The sequence below is a fragment of the Somniosus microcephalus genome, chromosome 10, assembly GCF_052327205.1.
Source record: "Somniosus microcephalus isolate GS21.2 chromosome 10, FLI_Smic_1.0, whole genome shotgun sequence".
Classification (NCBI taxonomy): domain Eukaryota; kingdom Metazoa; phylum Chordata; class Chondrichthyes; order Squaliformes; family Somniosidae; genus Somniosus; species Somniosus microcephalus.
This window is the reverse complement of record NC_140996.1, coordinates 164,860,323-164,881,132: the sequence shown is the minus strand read 5'-3', so window position 1 is coordinate 164,881,132 and position 20,810 is coordinate 164,860,323. Positions and strand designations below refer to the sequence as shown.

The 20,810-nt window shown below is 46.3% G+C and overlaps 1 protein-coding gene across 4 annotated transcripts in view; it reads left to right on the top strand.

Annotated features, from left to right (window-relative positions):
* The window catches only part of cwf19l2 (CWF19 like cell cycle control factor 2), a 250,839-nt gene that overhangs the window by 157,184 nt on the left and 72,845 nt on the right, over nt 1-20,810 (top strand). For all 4 annotated transcript variants that reach the window (XM_085999076.1, XM_085999075.1, XM_085999077.1 and 1 more), the window contains exons 10-11: nt 11,586-11,684; nt 17,989-18,108. In XM_085999076.1, coding sequence (XP_085855202.1) covers nt 11,586-11,684; nt 17,989-18,108 — 219 coding nt within the window. The remainder of the gene's footprint in view (nt 1-11,585; nt 11,685-17,988; nt 18,109-20,810) is intronic.

Sequence of the window (20,810 nt, the reverse complement as noted above, 5' to 3'; positions counted from 1 at the left end):
TCTTCTCCTCCCCCCCGTCTCTCTCTTCTCCTCCCCCCTGTCTCTCTCTTCTCCTCCCCCCTGTCTCTCTCTTCTCCTCCCCCCCGTCTCTCTCTTCTCCTCCCCCCCGTCTCTCTCTTCTCCTCCCCCCCGTCTCTCTCTTCTCCTCCCCCCCCGTCTCTCTCTCTTCTCCCTCCCCGTCTCTCTCTCTTCTCCCCCCCGTCTCTCTCTCTTCTCCCCCCGTCTCTCTCTCTTCTCCCCCCGTCTCTCTCTCTCCTCCCCCCCGTCTCTCTCTTCTCCCCCCCCCGTCTCTCTCTCTTCTCCCCCCCGTCTCTCTCTCTTCTCCCCCCCGTCTCCCTCTTCTCCTCCCCCCCGTCTCTCTCTTCTCCTCCCCCCCCCCCCCCCCGTCTCTTCTCCCCCCCGCCCCCGTCTCTCTCTTCTCCCCCCAGTCTCTCTCTTTCTCTCTTCCAACAACAATATCCCCTCAAAAAACCCTCGGCACCGCCGGGCACTCCAGCTTGTAAGGAATAAATTGAATGAACTGCAGGCGCAAATTCAACTTGGAGGGTATGACATGGTAGCCATTACTGAGACATGGCTGCACGATGGTCAGGACTGGGAACTAAATATATAAGGGTATAAGGTGTACAGGAAAGATAGGGGAAATGGTAGAGGGGGAAGAGTAGCCTTAGTGAGGAAGCATGAAATCACTTCAGTGACGAGAGGTAAGCAGGCAGTGCAGACTTTATGAATTAAGAACTAGGAAAGGATTTAAGACTAGTGGGAGTTGTGTATAGGCACCCTGGTAGCAGCTGTGAAGTGCTAGTTTATATAAATACAGAGATTAGACAAGCGTGTAGCAAAGGCAGAGTGGTTTTAATGGAGGATTTTAACTTTAATATTGACTTGAGATAAGCATACTAGTACCTGTCGGAAAGGTAGTGTATTTCTTGAGTGTGTCCGGGATAGTTTTCTACAACAATATGTCCTAGAACCAACAAGGGGGCATGCCATATTAGATTTAGTACAGTAATGAGCCAGATTTAGTTAACAGCCTAAAGGTGCGTGAACATTTATCAAATAGTGATCATAACATGATTGAGTTCAATGTAGTGTTCGAAAGGGAGACATGCGAAACAGCTACTAAGATTCTAGATTTAGTTAAGGCCGACTACAACGGGATGAGACAGACTGTCCACAGTAAACTGGGCAAATCTGTTAATGGGTAAAATGACAGAAGATCAGTGGGAGGTGTTCAAAAAAGAATTGAATGTGATACAGAACCAGTTTATACCCCTGAGGGGCAAGAGCTCTACTTGCCAAAAAAAATAGCCATGGGCCACTAAAGAGGTAAAGGACAGCATAAAACTAAAGGAAAAAACATACAAAAATGCAAAAAAATAGCACAGATCCTAGTGAATATGAAAGATACAAAGAACAGCAAAGGGTGACAAACTGATAGCAAGATCTACAAAAAGGAAGTATGAAAAGAAACTTGAAAGGGATATCAAAATCAACACAAAGAATTTTAACAATTATATTAGGAAAAAGGGGTGGTCAGGAGCAATGTTGGCCCCCTTGAAAACTGATATTGGTGATATTGTCATTGATAATAAGGAAATGGTGAACATGTTAAATAATTACTTTGCCTCCATATTTACAGTAGAGAAAGAGGACAGTATGCCAGAAATCCCAAGGAAACTAACATTACATCAGGGACAGGGACTCAACAAAATTAACATAAGCAAAATAACAGTAATGAAGAAAATAATGACACGAAAGAGTGACCAATCCCCAGGACCAGATGGTTTCCATCCCAGGGTTTTAAAGGAAGTAGGAGAGCACATTGCAGATGCCCTAACTATAGTCTTCCAAGTTCTCTCGATTCTGGAACCATCCCTTTAGATTGGAAAATTGCACATGTCACTTCCGCTATTTAAGAATGGCAAGACAGGGAAACCAGGGAATTATAGACCAGTAAGCCTAACATCTGTTGTCGGGAAATTACTAGAGTCTATAATTAAGGATAAGGTGACTGAACACCTTGAAAATGTTCAGCTGATCAGAGAACAAGCATGGATTTGTGAAAGGTAGGTCATGCCTGACAAACCGGATTGAATTTTTTGAAGAGGTGACTAAAGTAGTGGACAGGGATTGTCTATGGATGTTATTTATATGGACTTCCAGAAGGCATTTGATAAAGTCCCGCATAAGAGACTGTTAACAAAGGTTGATGCCCATGGAACTGAAGGCAAATTATTGACCTGGTTAGGAAATTGGCTGAGCAGCAGGAGACAGAGAGTAGGAATAATGGGTAGGTACTCTAATTGACAGGATGTGACTGTGGTAAACCACTGTTATCGTTCACAACCGTTCACTATTGTTACACTGTTGTTATCACTGTTTACACTGTTGTTATCACTACACAAGGTTACCTCTTGCCACGCACGCTGTTATACCTAGGCATACCTCAGCTGACTCCGCCCATGGCTCCGCCTGCTTGCCCAGGTATAAAGGTGACTGATTGGCTAGTATTCGTCCTTGTTGGAACCGATCACCCATGAGGGTGGGCTCTGTTATTTAGCCAATAAAAACCTATAGTTACTATCTTAACTCGTCGCTTTTCATGGAATGAATTGATAGGTATATCAATTTTATTGGCTAAATTTTGAAATGAATGGACTGGAGCAGCCAAACGGCCAGCTACAACAGCCCCAGCAGCCGACTTGGCTGCGAGCCCTCCGACCGCCATACCTGGATCTAAATCCACAGGCAGCGAATTCAGCCCTCGACTTCGATCACTGGCTGAGCTGCTTTGAATCCTACCTGGTAGCCTCCGGCGTGCCATCGGAAGCCGACAAACTAAGAGTTCTGACCGCCCAGGTGAGCCCTAAAGTATTTGCACTCATCCGGGACCTTGCTACATACGAGGAGGCCCTCGACCTGCTAAAAGAGCAGTACCGGAGCCCAGTAAATTCAATGTATGCCAGACATCTCCTAAGATCCCGCTCGCAACAGCCAGAAGAGTCTGTAGATGAATTTTTACGGGCGCTACAAACACTCGGCAGGGACTGTGACTTTAAAGCTGTATCGGCTGCACAACATGCTGAAGGAAATATCCGTGATGCCTTCGTGAAAGGCCTTCGGTCCGACTACTCACGGCAAAGACTGCTCGAATCAAAGGACCTCAGCTTGAAAGCAGCTGCAGCCCTCACTCGCTCCCTGGAAGTGGCCCATCGGGACCTCGAGGCGTACTCCGGGTACAGTGCTGCACGACCCTGGGACTCGGGCCCGACTTTGGCCGCAATACCCCTCGCACCGCCGCCCCTGGGACCTACTACGGCGTCGGTGTCCCGGAATCGATCGGGACCGCCACCCTCGGGATCTGCTGCGGCAGCGGAGCCCCGCGATCGGGCCGCCAGCTGCTATTTCTGTGGCCAGGCGAGACATCAAAGGGCGCGCTGCCCTGCAAGGAACGCGACCTGCTCCGGATGCATAAAAAAAGGCCACTTCGCAAACGCCTGCAGGGGGAAAGCCACAGACGCCAGCAGTGCCTCATGTGAGTCGTGGGGGCGGCCATCTTTGATCAAGGCCACAGACGCCAGCAGTGCCTCATGTGAGTCGTGGGGGCGGCCATCTTCTCCGCCATTTTGTCCAACTTCGACCTCGTGGGGATCCGCGTCATGGGCGCCGCCATTTTGTTCGCCGCACTCGGCCGCCATTTTGTCTCCAGACCCGACCACCGCCTCACCTGCCGACTACAGCAGCTCACTCAGCCATACACTGGCCTCCGTCACGCTTGACCAAGCTCTCCCGCATCATCTGTCCAGGTCCATGATGGACATCGAAGTAAACGGCCACGCCACGACCTGCCTGTTCGACAGCGGGAGCACGGAGAGTTTTATTCACCCAGACACGGTGCGCTGCTACTCCCTCACTGTCTGGCCAACGTGCCATCGGATCTCGATGGCGTCGAAGTCCCATTCAACAGGTGTCAGCGGCTACTGTGTGGTGACCCTGTCAGTTAGGGGCACGGAATATAAAAACTTTAAACTTCTCGTCCTGCCCCAGCTCTGCGCTGCCGTCCTACTAGGGCTGGATTTCCAATGCCACCTTCAAAGTGTCACTTTGGCATACGGTGGATCCCTCCCCCCCACTCAGTCTACAACTAGCAGTTTTTAAACCACCCGCCGTGTACCACCTGCGGCCTCTCCACTCTCAAAGTCCCGCCCCCCTCCTTGTTCGCTAACCTCACCCGCAACTGTAAACCCGTCGCTACCAAGAGCAGGCGGTACAGCGCCGGGACAGAGCTTTTATTAGCTCTGAGGTGCAGCGACTCCTGAAGGAGGGCATCATCGAGAGGAGCACCAGCCCCTGGCGTGCCCAGGTCGTAGTCGTTAAGACCGGCAATAAACACCGCCTGGTCATCGACTACAGCCAAACCATAAACCGGTACACCCAGCTGGACGCATACCCCCTTCCCGCATACCTGATATGGTCAACCAGATTGCACAGTACCGGGTATTCTCCACCATCGACCTTAAGTCGGCCTATCACCAACTCCCTATCCGCCCTGAGGACCGCCAGTATACCGCCTTCGAGGCGAATGGCCGCCTCTACCACTTCCTTAGGGTTCCCTTCGGCGTCACCAACGGGGTTTCGGTCTTCCAAAGGGAGATGGACCGGATGGTTGACCAGAACGTGCTGCAGGCCACGTTTCCTTATCTAGATAACGTCACCATCTGCGGCCACGACCAGCAGGACCATGATGTTAATCTGGAGAAATTCCTCCGTACGGCCCAACGGCTGAATCTCACTTACAATAAGGAGAAATGTATGTTTAACACCTCGCGCCTTGCCATCCTCGGCTGCGTAGTAGAGAACGGAGTCATCGACCCCGACCCCGAAAGAATGCGCCCCCTCATGGAGCTTCCCCTTCCCCACTGTCAAAAGGCACTGAAGAGAACCCTGGGGCTCTTCGCTTACTATGCCCAATGGGTGCCCAATTATGCGGACAAAGCCAGACCCCTCATGAAGTCCACCTCCTTTCCCCCTGACAGCAGAAGCATGCGCAGCCTTCTCCCTCATTAAGGGAGACATTGCGAAGGCCACAATGCACACAGTGGATGAGTCCATCCCTTTCCAAGTGGAGAGCGATGCATCCGACTTCGCCCTAGCTGCAACCCTTAACCAGGCGGGGAGACCTGTGGCCTTCTTCTCAAGGACCCTCCAGGGCCCTGAGATCCGACACTCTTCTGTCGAGAAGGAGGCCCAGGCGATTGTGGAAGCGGTACGACGCTGGAGGCATTACCTGGCAGGCAAACGATTTACCCTCCTCACCGACCAGCGTCCGGTTGCTTTTATGTTTAATAACAAGCTGAGGGGCAAAATCAAGAATGACAAGATCTTGAGGTGGAGAATTGAGCTCTCCACCTACGATTACGATATCTTGTACCGGCCTGGTAAACTCAACGAGCCCCCAGATGCTCTATCACGGGGTACATGCGCCAACGCGCAAGTTGATAGACTGCGGACCCTCCACAACGACCTCTGCCACCCCGGGGTCACTAGACTTTACCACTTCATTAAGGCCCGCAACCTGCCCTACTCCATCGAGGAGGTCAGGACCATGACCAGGAACTGCCAAACCTGTGCCGAATGCAAACCGCATTTCTATAGGCCGGACAGAGCAAGCCTGATCAAGGCCACCCGCCCCTTCGAGCGCTTGAGCATCGATTTTAAGGGGCCCCTCCCGTCCTCTGACCGTAATGTGTACTTCCTCAACATTATTGATGAGTACTCCCGTTTCCCCTTTGCCATCCCCTGCCCAGACATGACCAGTACCACGGTCATCAAATGCCTGAACGACCTCTTCGCCTTGTTCGGGTTCCCGAACTATATACATAGCGACCGGGGCTCATCCTTCATGAGCGAGGAACTTCGCCAGTTCCTGCTCGCGAGAGGTATTGCTGCGAGCAGGACCACCAGCTACAACCCCCGGGGGAACGGCCAGGTGGAAAGAGAGAACGCGACAGTTTGGAAGGCCGTCCTCTTAGCCCTAAAGTCTAAGGGCCTCCCAACCTCTCGCTGGCAGGAAGTCCTCCCGGCAGCGCTCCATTCCATCCGGTCACTGCTTTGTATTGCCATTAACGCCACCCCTCATGAGCAAATGTTCGTTTTCCCCAGGAAGTCGACTACGGGAACCTCGCTACCAACATGGCTGACTTCTCCGGGGCCCGTCCTGCTGCGGAAGCACGTGAGGACCCATAAAACGGACCCCCTGGTCGAGAGGGTGAACCTCCTGCACGCCAACCCCCAGTATGCCTATGTGGCATACCCAGACGGGCGGGAGGACACAGTCTCCTTGCCCTCGGGCACCCCTGAGATACCACCGTTACCCCCCACCACTCCCCCAAACCCAGCTCCTGTAGGCGGCATGCCGGAACCCCAGGAGCCTTCGTCGACCACGCAGACACCAGCACTAACATCGGATACTGCACCACCGCCGCCGCTGCTGCGCCGATCAGAAAGGCTTACGAGGCCTCCTGATAGACTGACATACACGAACTGGTAGTACACTTCACCCCGCCGGACTCAATTTTAAACAAGGGGTGAATGTGGTGAACCACTGTTATCGTTCACAACCGTTCACTATTGTTACACTGTTGTTATCACTGCTTACACTGTTGTTATCACTACACAAGGTTACCTCTTGCCACGCATGCTGTTATACCTAGGCATACCTCAGCTGACTCCGCCCATGGCTCCGCCTGCTTGCCCAGGTATAAAGGTGATTGATTGGCTAGTATTCGTCCTTGTTGGAACCGATCACCCATGAGGGTGGGCTCTGTTATTTAGCCAATAAAAACCTATAGTTACTATCTTAACTCGTTGCTTTTCATGGAATGAATTGATAGGTATATCAGTGACTAGTGGTGTCCCGCAGGGATCTGTGTTGGGGCCGCAGCTATTCACAGTATTTATTAACGACTTAGATGATGGCATAGAAAGTCACAAATCTAAATTTGCCGATGACACAAAGATAGGCTACATTGCATCTCCCCTTGACATTCAATGGCATTACCATCGCTGAATCCCCCACTATCAACATCCTGGGGGTTACCATTGATCAGAAACTGAACTGGACCAGCCATATAAATACTGTGGCTACAAGAGCAGGCCAGAGGCTGGGAATTCTGCGGCGAGTGTCTCACCTCCTGACTCCCCAAAGCCTTTCCACCATCTACAAGGCACAAGTCAGGAGTGTGATGGAATACTCTCCACTTGCCTGGATGGGTGCAGCTCCAACAACACTCAAGAAGCTCGACACCATTCAGGATAAAGCAGCCCACTTGATTGGCACTCCATCCACCACCTTCAACATTCACTCCCTCCACCACCGGCGCACTGTGGCTGCAGTGTGTACCATCTACAAGATGCACTGCAGCAACTCGCCAAAGCTCCTTCAACAGCACCTTCCAAACCCGCGACCTCTACCACTTAGAAGGACAAGGGCAGCAGACGCATGGGAACATCACCACCTACAAGTTCCCCTCCAAGCCACACACCATCCTGACTTGGACCTGTATCGCCGTTCCTTCACTGTCGCTGGGCCAAAATCCTGGAACTCCCTTCCTAACAGCATTGTGGGTGTACCTACACCATATGGACTGCAGCGGTTCAAGAAGGCGGCTCACCACCATCTTCTCAAAGGCAATTAGGGATGGGCACTAAATGCAGGCCTAGCCAGCCAGCGACGCGCACGTCCCATCAATGAATTTAAAAAAAAAATGAAAGCATAAAATTACAAAGGGATATTGATAGATTAAGTGAATGGGCAAAACTGTGGCGAATAGATTTCAATGTAGGAAAATGTGGGGTCATCCACTTTGGGCCTAAAAAGGATAGAGCAGGGAGCTTTCTAAACAGCGAAAAGCTAAAAACAGTGGTGGTCCAAAGAGACTTGGGGGTGCAGGTACATATATCATTAAAATGTCATGAACAGGTACAGAAAATACTCAAAAAGGCTAATGGAATGCTAGTAGAATACAAGGGGGTAGAAGTTATGCTACGGCTATACAAAGCCCTGGTTAGACACGCCTGGAGTACTGTGAGCAGTTCTGGGCACCACACCTTAGGAAGGATATCTTGACCTTGGAGGGAGTGCAGCGGTAGGTTTACCAGAATGATACCCGGATTCCAAGGGTTAAATTACGAGGAGAAATTACACAAATTAGAGTTGTATTCCCTAGAATTTAGAAGGTTAAGGGGTGATTTGATCGAAGTTTTCAAGATATTAAAGGGAACAAATAGGGTAGATAGAGAGAAACTATTTCCGCTGGTTGGGGAGTCTAGGACTAAGGGGCATAGTCTAAAACCTTTCAGGAGTTGAATTAGGAAACACTTCTACACACAAAGGGTGGTAGAAGTTTGGAAAACTCTTCTGCAAATGGCAATTGATGCTAAATCAATTGTTAATTTTAAATCTGAGATTGATAGATTTTTGTTAACCAATTGTATTAAGTGATATGGGCCAAAGACGGGTATATGGAGTTAGGTCGCAGATCAGCCATGATCTCATTGAATGGTGGAACAGGCTTGAGGGGCTGAATGGCCTACTGCTGTTCCGATGAAATAGTAAAGGCTTTTATGAAGGAGAGGTATGATGGAGGGAGCCTAATTGTGGAGGAGGATGGTATGGTGGAGATAGTAAATAAATATTTTGCAGGTGTTGTTGGAAGTGATAATGTAGATGTACTAGAGAAGGATATGGAACAATTTCTAGCAATAACTATAGAAAAGGATTTTTTTTTTTTTTTTTAATTGACAGAGCCCAAGGTGGATAAGTCACCGAGCCTTGATGGCATGCAGCCTAGGCCATTGAAAGAAGTTGGAGAGGAGACAGCAAAGATCCTGGCCACAATTCTTCAATCCTCCTTAAATATGTGAATTAGGCTGAGAGACTTGAGAATAGCCAGTGTAACTCTTCTGTTTAAGAAGGAGAAGAAGGATAAACCAGGTAACTATAGACCAGTTAGTCTAATGTCAGTTATGGGTGTACTCTTGGAATCCATAAATCAAATTGAAGTTAGCATTTAGAAGCTAATCAAGGGCAGCCGGCATGGATTTGTTAAAGGCAAGTCATGGTTGATAAGTTTAATGGAGTTATTTGAAGAGGAGACTGATTGATTTTGGGCACTGCACTTTAGGAAGGATGTGAAGGCCTTAGAGAGGGTGCAGAAAATATTTACAAGAATGGTTCCAGGGATGAGGGACTTCAGATACGTGGATAGACTGGAGAAGCTGGGGTTGCTCTCCTTAGAGCAGAGATGGCTAAGAGGAGATTTGATAGGTGTTCAAAATCATGAGGGGTCTAGACAGAGTGGATAGAGAGAAACTGTTCCCATTGGCGGAAGGGTCGAGAACCAGAGGACCCAGATTTAAGGTGATTGGCAGAAGAACCAAAGGCGACATGAGGGAAAACTTTTTTACGCAGCAAGTGGTTAGGATCTGGAATGCACTGCCTGAAAGGGTGGTGGACGCAGACTCAATCGTGGCTTTCAAAAGGGAATTGGATAAGTACCTGAAGGAAAAAGATTTGCAGGGCTACGGGGAAAGGGCGGGGGAGTAGGACTAGCTGGAGGGCTCTTGCAGACAGCTGGCAAGGGCTCGACGGGCGGAATAGCCTCCTTCTGTGTTGTAACCATTCTATGATTGGATAGATAAAAAGATTGCAGTAGATGTAGTGTTTATGGATTTTCAGAAGGCTTTCAATAAGGTCTCTTACAAGTGGCTTGTAAGAAACTTTCTGGCAGACAGCAAACAAAGTCAGGATAAAGGGGTTTTGCTTGGATTGGAGGAGGTTTGGAAGTGGGGTCAGTGCTGGGTTCACTTTTGTGTTCAGTGTATACTTTTGGATTTGGGAATAAGGAGCAAAATCCCAAAATTGCAGTTGTTGTTGACCTACATTGGCTCCCTATCCCCCATGTAACAATTTCAAAATCCTCATCCTGATCTACAAATTACTTCATGGCTTTGCCCATTTCCTACCTCAGTACCTCCTCACCCTTATGCTCTTCCCCAAGCCCTTTGTTCCTGTAACTCTGTAACTGGCCTGATGTGTGCCTATATCTGTTCTATTATCAGTGCCAGAGTTTTCAGTTATCTCAGCCCTAATCTCTGGAACTCTTTGGGCAGGATTTTCATTGGGCCGTGGAGGCGGGATTGGAGGCGTGTGGGGGGTTAAAATCGCGAAATCGGGGGACACAAACCCAACCCGCCTCCATGCCAATTTCAAAGGAGGCGAATACCCGACCTGTGCTGGGACCCGCCTCCCCGAGGCAGGAAGGGGATTAGTGCCAATTAACTGCCTGTTAACAAGTAGTTAACAGGCAGTTTTTAACCTAATCCCTATTTTTATTCCTGAAGTGTGGGATTCCCGACAGCTCCAAACCACGCCAAGTTAGCGAGGTGGACTGAAGGGCTTGGAGGGTTCGAGATGTCCGGTGTTCAGGTGCATAAGTGCAGAGGTAAGTGTGTTTGGTGTGTGTAAAGTGTTTAAAGAAGTTTAATTATCTTTACTTACCTTTACAGCCTTCCTTCCTTCAGGTCTCGGGAGTCCCCCATCTCACCGGCACAGAAAGCAGAATGGCCGCGAGCTGTCAAAAGTTGCAGCATTCAATTTTCTGTTCTGGAGAGATCTCTAAATCAGCCTGAGAGGAAGGAATTAATTTGGAGTACAGATTGTCAGTGTTTGACAGCTTCAAAGACCTGTCAAACGCTGATATTTCATCTGTCAAAAGCTCTTGACAGATGAAATGTCAATCTGTGACGTCACCTGTTGCTGGGTGGCCCTTAATTGGCCTGCTGAGCCCGTTGGGCAGGCTCAACAAGGTCAATGAAGTGAAAATCGCGTGGGTTGGCTACAACTTGATGGAGGCGGGACTACAACCCCAAAAGTTGTAGTCCCGCCTCTTGCACGCCACCAGTATCAAAATCCAGCCCTTTCTGTCTCACTTCCTCTCTCCACAGCTTTAGGTGCCATCACAAAACCCACCTATGTTGCCATGCTGTTGGTCACCATCCAAATCCCCCACTTACGCTCTGTGCCCATTTTTACTCCTTCAAGAAATTCCGTGCAATATTTTTCTATGTTAAAGACATTATATAAATGCAAATTGGTGGTCATTCTTCTGAGTTTTCTTCTTCGAGACTTTTAATGTCAACAGGCTATTCATCTGTAGAGGATATCACATCTGTCCTTACTGAAAGTCCACATGTGCTCTTTCCAGCAGGGGTCAGTGGATAGTGATCAGGACCTGGAAGTGTGCTCCCTAGCCTACAGGTGCTGATGCCAATTGTGGCGCCCCTATTGCCAGCCAACTCCGCTCAGACCATGGAGCAAACCTATTCATATTGTATTCTGTTTATACCACATTGTAGGCGAATGATTAAAGCGATGAAAGGTAGATGTCAATTGCAATATGAATGGGAATTAAATACTTATGTAAAATTGCATAATAGTGCCAACAGCATCAATGTAACTATTTTTATGACCATTCTCTCTGGGTGTTTTAATCAATATATTTTTAATTTTGCTATTTAAGGAACTGGCATCAAAACTTAAGGCTCAATTGGAGGAAGCTCGTAAATTGAAGATTCAAAGACAAAGTCATATTACAGCACCAAAGAAAACAGGCAATGTGGTAAGACAGCGCTGACAGCTGATTTAGAAATGTCTAATATCCTCAGTGCATCTATCCATGTAGAAACTGATAAACAGCTGTAATATCTTGTCACCATAAATTAATCTTTTGAAATATTATGCATAAAATCAATGTGGCAAGTATTTTAAGGTTTTGATAATGTCAGAAGTCTATCTGTTCCCCACAAAAAAACTTCTGCCATTGAATTACACTGAACACTGTTTACACTATATTTCAAGCAAATTATTAAAATGATAAATGTAGAAAACAATTTTAATAGTTGATGGGAACTAAATTGATTTGCAACTTGTAAAGTGGGCCCAATGGCATTAATATAATTTTTTTAAACAGCTCTCTATATCATTTCCATGCAGCATGAACATTTATGCTGTTATCTATTCAGACATATCCCTATCAGCACCATACAGCCCTTACTGATCCAAATTTAAAAAAAAAAAAACTTTCATCTATATTTTAAAATCTATTTTCACTTCTTGATCACTTTTTAAATTTTATTTAGTAATATGTTTTGGTGGATTGCGAAACAAGTCATAATACTCTGTCTAATTCCCTAACTGTGGCATCACCTGCTTCAAGGATATACTGGCCTTGGACTGGGTGCAGCACAGATTCACCAGAATGATATCGGGGCTAAAAGGGTTAAATTATGAGGACAGGTTGCATAGACTAAGCTTGTATTCCCTTAAATATAAAAGATTAAAAAGTGATCTAATTGCAGTGTTTAAGATGAATAAAGTAGTTTAGATAGAGAAACCATTTTCTCTGATGAGGGAGTCCAGAACAAGAGGGCATTCATTCATGGGATGTGGGCATCGCTGGCAAGGCCAGCATCTATTGCCCATTCCTAGTTGCCCTTAAGAAGGTGGTGGTGAGCTGCCTTCTTGAACTGCTGCAGTCCGTGTGGTGAAGGTACTCCCAAAGTGCTATTAGGGAGGGAATTCCAGGATTTTGACCCAGTGACGATGAAGGAATGGCGATATACTTCCAAGACAGGATGGTGTGTGACTTGGAGGTGGTGGTGTTCTTGTGCGCCTGCTGCCTTTGTCCTTCTAGATGGTAGAGGTCGCAGGTTTGGGAGGTGCTGCCGAAAAAGCCTTGGCGAGTTGCTGCAATGCATCTTGTAGATGGTACACACTATAGCCACGGTACGCCGGTGGTGGAGGGAGTGAATGTTTAAGGTGGTGAATGGGGTGCCAATCAAGCGGGCTGCTTTATCTTGTATGGTGTCGAGCTTCTTGTTGTTGGAGCTGCACTCATCCAGGCAAGCGGAGAGTATTCCCTCATACTCCTGACTTGTGCCTTGTAGATGGTGGAAAGGCTTTTAGGAGTCAGGAGGTGAGACTCGCCACAGAATACCCAGCCTCTGACCTGCTGTTGTTGCCACAGTATTTATGTGGCTGGTCCAATTAAGTTTCTGGTCAATGGTGACCCCCAGGATATTGATGGTGGGGGATTCGGTGATTTTAATGACATTGAATGTCAAGGGGCAGTGGTTAGATGCTTGCTTGTTAGGGATAGTCATTGCCTGGCACTTGTGTGATGCGAATGTTATCTGCCACTTATCAACCCAAGCCTGAATGTCGTCCAGGTCTTGCTGCATGTGGGCATGGACTGCTTCATTATCTGAGGAGTTGCGAATGGCATTGAGCATTGTTCAGTCATCAGCGAACATCCCCACTTCTGACCTTATGATGAGGGAAGATCATTAATGAAGCAGCTGAAGATGGTTGGGCCGAGGACACTGCCCTGAGGAACTCCTGCAGCGATGTCCTGGGGCTGTGATGATTGACCACCACAACCATCTTCTTTTGTGCTAGGTATGACTCCAGCCAGTGGAGAGTTTCCCCCCCCCCCCCCCCGTTTCCCATTGACTTCAGTTTTACTGGGGCTCCTTGATGCCACACTCGATCAAATGCTGCCTTGATGTCAAGGGCAGTCACTCTCACCTCACCTCTGGAATTCAGCTCCTTTGTCCATGTTTGGACCAAGGCTGTAATGAAGTCTGGAGCCGAGTGGTCCTGGCGGAACCCAAACTGGGCATCAGTGAGCAGGTTATTGGTGAGTAAGTGCTGCTTGATATCACTGTCGACGACACCTTCCATCACTTTGCTGATAATTGAGAGTAGACTGATGGGGCGGTAATTGGCCAGATTGGATTTGTCCTGCTTTTTGTGGACAGGACATACCTGGGCAGTTTTCCACATTGTCGGATCGGTTAGTTAACAAAATTGATGCTCATGGAATAGGTGGGTCAGTGGCAGCTTGGATAAGGAATTGGCTTAAGGACAGAAAACAGCGCATTGTGGTAAATGGCTGTTTTTCAGACTGGAGGATGGTAGACAGTGGAGTTCGCCAAGGGCCAGTGCTGGGGCCGCTGTTTTTTTTGATATATATAAATGACCTGGATATTGGAATACAGTAAAATTTCTAAATTTGCCGATGACGCCAAAATTGGGGGTGTGGCAAATCGTGAGGATGATACCAATCGACTGCAACAAGACATAGAAAGGCTAGCAGAATGGGCAGACAAGTGGCAGATGGAATTTAATACAGAGAAGTGTGAGGTGATACATTTTGGCAGAAGGAACAGAGAGAGGCAATATACACCTAATGGCACAGTTTTAAAGAGTGTGCAGGGACAGAGGGACTTGGGAGTTAATGTGCATAGGTCTCTGAAGGTGGCAGGACTTATTGAGAGAGTGGTTAGCAAAGCATATGGGATCTTGGGCATCATAAATAGAGGTATTGATTACAAAAGTAGAGAAGTTATGCTGAACCTTTATAAAGTGCTGGTTAGGCCACAACTGAAGTATTGCGTCCAGTTCTGGTCACCACACTTTAGGAAGGATGTGAAGGCTCTTGAGAGGGTGCAGAGGAGATTTACCAGAATGGTTCCAGGGATGGCTACAAGGACAGGTTGGCGAAGCTGGATTTGTTTTCATTTGACCAAAAGAGGTTGAGGGGTGATTTGATAAAGGTGTACAAGATTATGATGGGTTTGGATAGGCTAGATGGGGAAAGGCTGTTCGCACTAGTTAATGGTACAAGGACTTGGGGACACAGATTAAGGTTTTGGGCAAGAGATACAGGGGGAATGTGAGGGAAAACTTTTTTACGCAGCGAGTGGTGAGGACCTGGAACTCGCTGCCGACAGAAGTGGTGGAAGCGGAGACACTCAATGCTTTCAAGGGGAGACTGGATAGGAACTTGAGGGAAATAAACTTGCAGGGCTATGGGGAGAGAGCGGGGGAATGAGACTGACTGGATTGCTCTATAGAGAGCCGGCATGGACTCGATGGGCCAAATGGCTTCCTTCTGTGCCATTATGACTCTATGCCAGTGTTATAGCTGTACTGGAATAGCTTGGCTAGAGGCACGGCTAGTTCTGGAGCACGTCTTCAGCACGACAGCTGGGATGTTGTCTGGGCCCACAGCCTTTGCTGTATCCCGTGCGCTCAGCCGATTCTTGCTATCACGTGGAGTGAATCGAATTGGCTGAAGACTGGCTTCTGTAGTGGTGGGGACCTCCGGAGGAGGCCGATATGAATCATCCACTTGGCACTTCTGGCTGAAGATGGTTGCAAACGCTTCAGCTTTGTCTTTTGCATTCATCATCCACCATCATTGAGGATGGGGATATTCATGGAGCCTCCCCCTCCCGTTAGTTGTTTAATGGTCCACCAGCATTCACGACTGGATGTGGCAGGACTGCAGAGCTTTGATTTGATCCGTTGATTGTGGGATCGCTTAGCTCTGTCTATAGCATTCTGCTTCTGCTTTTTAGCATGCATGTAGTCCTGTGTTGCAGCTTCCCCAGGTTGGCATCGCATTTTTGGTACACCTGGAGCTGCTCCTGGCATGTTCTTCTACACTCCTTATTGAACCAGGGTTGGTCCTCTGGCTTGATGATAATGGTAGAGTGAGAGATATGCCAGGCCATGAGGTTACAGATTGTGGTGGAATACAATTCTGCTGCTGCTGGTGGCCCACGGTGCCTCATGGATGCCCAGTTTTGAGCTGCTAGATCTGTTCTGAATCGATCCCATTTAGCACGGTGGTAGTTGCACACAACACGATGGAGGGTGTCCTCAGTGTGAAGGCGGGACTTTGTCTCCACAATGACTGTGTGGTGGTCACTGCTACCAATGCTATCATGGACAGATGTATCTGCAACAGGTAGATTGGGGAGGACGAGGTCAAGTAGGTTTTTCCCTCTTATTCGTTCTCTTATCACCTGTCACAGGCCCAGACTGGCAGCTATGTCCTTCAGGACTCGGCCAGCTTGGTCAGTCGTGGTGCTACCGAGCCACTCTGGGTGATGCACATTGAAGTCCCCCACCCAGAGTACATTCTGTGCCCTTACTACTCTCAGTGCTTCTTCCAAGTCTTCCAAGTGGTGTTCAACATGGAGGAGTACTGATTCATCAGCTGAGGGAGGGCGGTAGGTGGTAATCAGCAGGAGGTGTCCTTGCCCATGCTTGACCTGAAGCCATGAGACTTCATGGGATCCGGAGTCAATGTTTGAGGACTCCCAGGCCCACTCCTTCCTAACTGTATACCACTGTGCCGCCATCCCTGGTGGGTCTGTCCTGCCTGTGGGACAGGACTTACCCAGGGATGGTGATGGAGGAGTTTGGGACATTGGCTGAAAGGTATGATTCTGAGAGTATGACTATGTCAGGCTGTTGCTTGACTAGTCTGTGGGACAGCTCTCCCAATTTTGGCACAAGTCCCCAGATTTTGGTGAGGACTTTTGCAGGGTCGACCAGGCTAAGTGTGCCGTTGCCACATCCGTAGCCGGTGCCAAGGTCGATTTTTTTTTTATTCTTAATGATTTTCGTGGCTGTTTTTTTACAACTGAGTGGCTTGCTAGGCCACTTTAGAGGGCAGTTAAGAGTCAACCACATTGCTGTGGGTATGGAGTCACATATAGGCCAGACCAGGTAAGGACAGCAGATTTCCTTCGCTAAAGGACATTAGTGAACCAGATGGGTTTTGACAATCCGATAGTTTCATGGTCACCCTTACTGACTCTGTTAATTTTAGTTATCCACTATTTGTTTTTGACGTAATTGGTATGAAATGATCTTGGTTGAGACATGGAACCATTAACTTTTAAGAGTCAAAGATCAGGTTCGCAGGATAAATGTTATTTTTATTCTAATAAAAAACAACTGATTTGCTTATACAATATATCAAATATGATACGTAACTGAAGTAAACATGACAGTGATTGAGTATGAGATGGAAATTACTGGGGGAAACCTGCCAAGTGTCACTACAGTTCAATATATTTATGTCTGAATAGAAATTGGCAACCAGTCATTTTTTTTGCAACGGAAAAAGAAAGCTTGATAAAGTATATTTCTGTATTTCTATAATCATTTCACCACAATATAACACAAATGCAACAAGATTATTTTTTAATTCTTTAAAATTTTAAATAAAACCATCTCAACTTTGATCTTAATTGTAAATTATCTAGGTGCAGCGAACTCACCAGTTTTTATATTAGTGTAAAAGGTTGTCGACTTATCTTCAAGAACATACTAATCATCTTTGTAAAATACACTTTTTTGTTTATATTACAACTAGTTTGAAGCTGCTGTGGTGTAAAGGTACTGCTATATTGATAGTGTGTTGCCAGTGGCAGGCATGCAGTATTCCCGACATCATTCACACTCCAACAACATTATTAAAGTGAACTTCATGCTTCGGACAACATCTGGGACCTACTTTTGGTGTGTCCTGAGAACAGCCGTTGGAGGCATGGGAAATATGGGCCTTTCCTTATTGGCCATTGAACAGAGACTGGTGGCACACAGATACAGCTGAAAGGGTAGATCTTGATTTGGAGCTCACAGGGTAGAAATTAATCTCTGCCCGATTTTTGGTGCCAACGTCTGTGCAGATTGGGTGCAGGCTAAACACTGCTAAATTCATAGGCTTTGTGGCCATTTTACACCCTAAAAATGAGCACAATGCTTTCCAATTTCTATCTCCACAAGTCTTTTTTTTCAGTGCTGTTCTGCCAAAGCCCAACCACTAATATAAATGTTCTTTCAGACTATTCTCCAAATTTGTTTGGCAACTTTGTACCAGATTTGCATTACATATTTTATACTGATCCAATGCTGAAACTGCCTTGCATGGACTCAAAATATGTACAGTATTGCAATTGCCTATTACATTGCACAACGATTTTGAAATTTGAAACCGGATAATTTTTGCAGTATATGTATATATTTATGCAAGGGGTTATTTCTTTTTTTAACTAATCTAGGCTGCAGATGAAAATCAGGAGGTGATTCTAGTTCGAACCGATCAGTCGGGGAGAGTGTGGCCTGTTGGTGCTTCAGCGGAATCCATAATGCATAAAGGTGGAAAAAAGAAAAGACACACGGTAAATTTCACATAACTTTCAGTTTGATTAATAGCCATTTCTTCAACTTAAAACTTAGGTAACTGCTTTCAAGAACTTAACTTGGCTCCTAGCAGAAGTGTCAAGATTCCACTTCAAATTAATTTCTGGGCAGCTTGCATGTTTTTAATTTAAATAAAAACTGTATAAAATCCAGTTCAGTGTTCAGTGAAGACATTAGAAGATTAAGGTTAAACCTTGTTGCCATTTATATAATGCAAAGTACTGATAGTTGCTTGATGGACTGGTGTTTGAATGGCATCAGTGCTATTCCTTTCAGTTTGCCTGAATTTTTTGAGCTTTGAGAGAATGATAAGAACAGTTGGTGCCATTCGTACCCAATTCCTTCCACCATTTTAAATATTTCTAATCTGTCAGTCTAAAGATTCTCATTGTGCTGCAGAATACAGTGGTTCTTCAGTGAAATGCTGCTTAGAATTCTCTTGCTGGTGACAGCAAATCTTGCTCTTGAATTCTGCATCTCTTTAGAACAAATGACGAGTGGAGTTTTGTCAACTACATCTTTATCTTGCTTTCTAGCGCGGGGTTACAAATGCCAAATGGAATGTTCGCCATTAAATATTCTCTTGATTTCAACTAGAATTTTATAACATACTAGTTAACCTATTGTGGCGTTGCATGCAAGAAGTCAAAAACAAGTGTAGTTTTCAGGTGAAGCAGGGTTAGAGACTGGGGAGATAATTGAACTAGGACATAGTATTTTTTATAAAATACTTAATTTGATTTATTATTTATAGTTTTATAACAAAACTTGGAAACATTTTGGAAGCAGAGCAGAGCTAATTGCAGCATAAGGTTTCTGTGTAGTATAGGTTGAGCAGGTGAGAGATGCAAAACTGAGCCACTGCAGCACCACCACTGGCAGGTGGATGTAATTACAGCATGGCAAGTTTATATGGGCAGTTTCTATTATAAATGTCGACAAAGGCATTTGTAATGGAAGAATTTGAATTTGGCGAAAGTGAAAGCAACAGGAAGTATGGTTTTGTTATCAAGAAGTGCATGCAGGCATAAGATTTTTACTATATTATGGATTTATGGCTTTGTCCTAGAAATTTAGCATGACTTTAAATAAAAAGCATGACATTTGTTAGTAAGTACTAAATTAATCTAAATAAAGATGTTTCTTAATGAAAAAGCAATAGTGGCCAACAGGCTACTAAAAATTCTAACCATACCAGTTAATTACTAAAAACAATCTGTAAAGTTGAACAGGTAAGCATCACTTCTCCTTTGAGATTGTTGCTGCTCCTTCCAGATTGAACATAATTTATATAAAAATGTACTAGTTCCAGCAAAGTACAGAACATTTTTAGCAAGAATAATTGATTTTTAAAAGAAAAAGAAAAAACTGGAAATCTGAAATAAAAACAGAAAATACACAGCAGGTCAGCTCAGCACCTGTATAGAGAAGAGATACACTAACATAAAAACATAAGAAATAGGAGCAGGAGTAGGCCAATCGGCCCCTCGAGCCTGCTCCGCCATTCAATAAGATCATGGCTGATCTGATCCTAACCGCCAATCCACTATCACAGAACCATCTCCTGAATCTAACAGAATTAGACACACGAAATAGGAGCAGGATCAGGCTACACGGCCCCTGGGCCCGCTCCGCTACCCACAGGGCCATGACCGATCCGAACCTAGACTCATGTCCAAATTCCTGCCCGCTCCCCGTAACCCTTAATTCCCTTTACTTCTAGGAAACTGTCTATTTCTGTTTTAAATTTATGTAATGATGTAGCTTCTACAGCTTTTTGGGGCAGCATATTCCATGGACCTACCACCCTCTGAGTGAAGTAGTTCCTCCTCATCTCAGTTTTGAAAGAGCAGCCCCTTATTCTAAGACTATGCCCCCTAGTTCTAGTTACACCCATCATCGGGAACATCTTCCCCGCATCCACCCGATCCAACCCCTTCACAATCTTATATGTTTCAATAAGATCGCCTCTCATTCTTCTGAACTCCAATGAGTAGAGTCCCAATCTACTCAACCTCTCCTCATATGTCCATCCCCTCATCCCCGGGATTAACCGAGTGAACCTTCTTTGTACTGACTCGAGAGCAAGTATGTCCTTTCTTAAGTATGGACACCAAAACTGTACGCAGTATTCCAGGTGCGGTCTCACCAATACCTTGTACAACTGAAGCAATACCTTGTACAACTGAAGCAATACCTCCCTATTTTTATATTCTATCCCCCTAGCAATGAAAGCCAACATTCCATTGGCCTTCTTAATCACTTGCTGCACCTGCATACTAACCTTTTGAGTTTCGTGCACCAGGACCCCCAGATCCCTTTGTACTTCAGTACTTTCCAGTTTCTTGCCATTAAGATAATAACTTGCTCTACGATATTTCCTGCCAAAGTGCATAACCTCACACTTTCCAGTATTGTATTCCATCTGCCAAATCTCTGCCCACTTACTTAGCCTGTCGATGTCCCCTTGCAGGTTTTTTATGTCCTCCTCACTCACTACTTTCCCTCCCATCTTAGTATCATCTGCAAACTTTGATATGTTACACTCGGTCCCCTCCTCCAAATCGTTAATATAGATTGTAAAGAGTTGGGGACCCAGCACTGACCCCTGCGGAACACCACTAGTTACTGATTGCCAGTCTGAGAATGAACCATTTATCCCAACTCTCTGCCTTCTGTT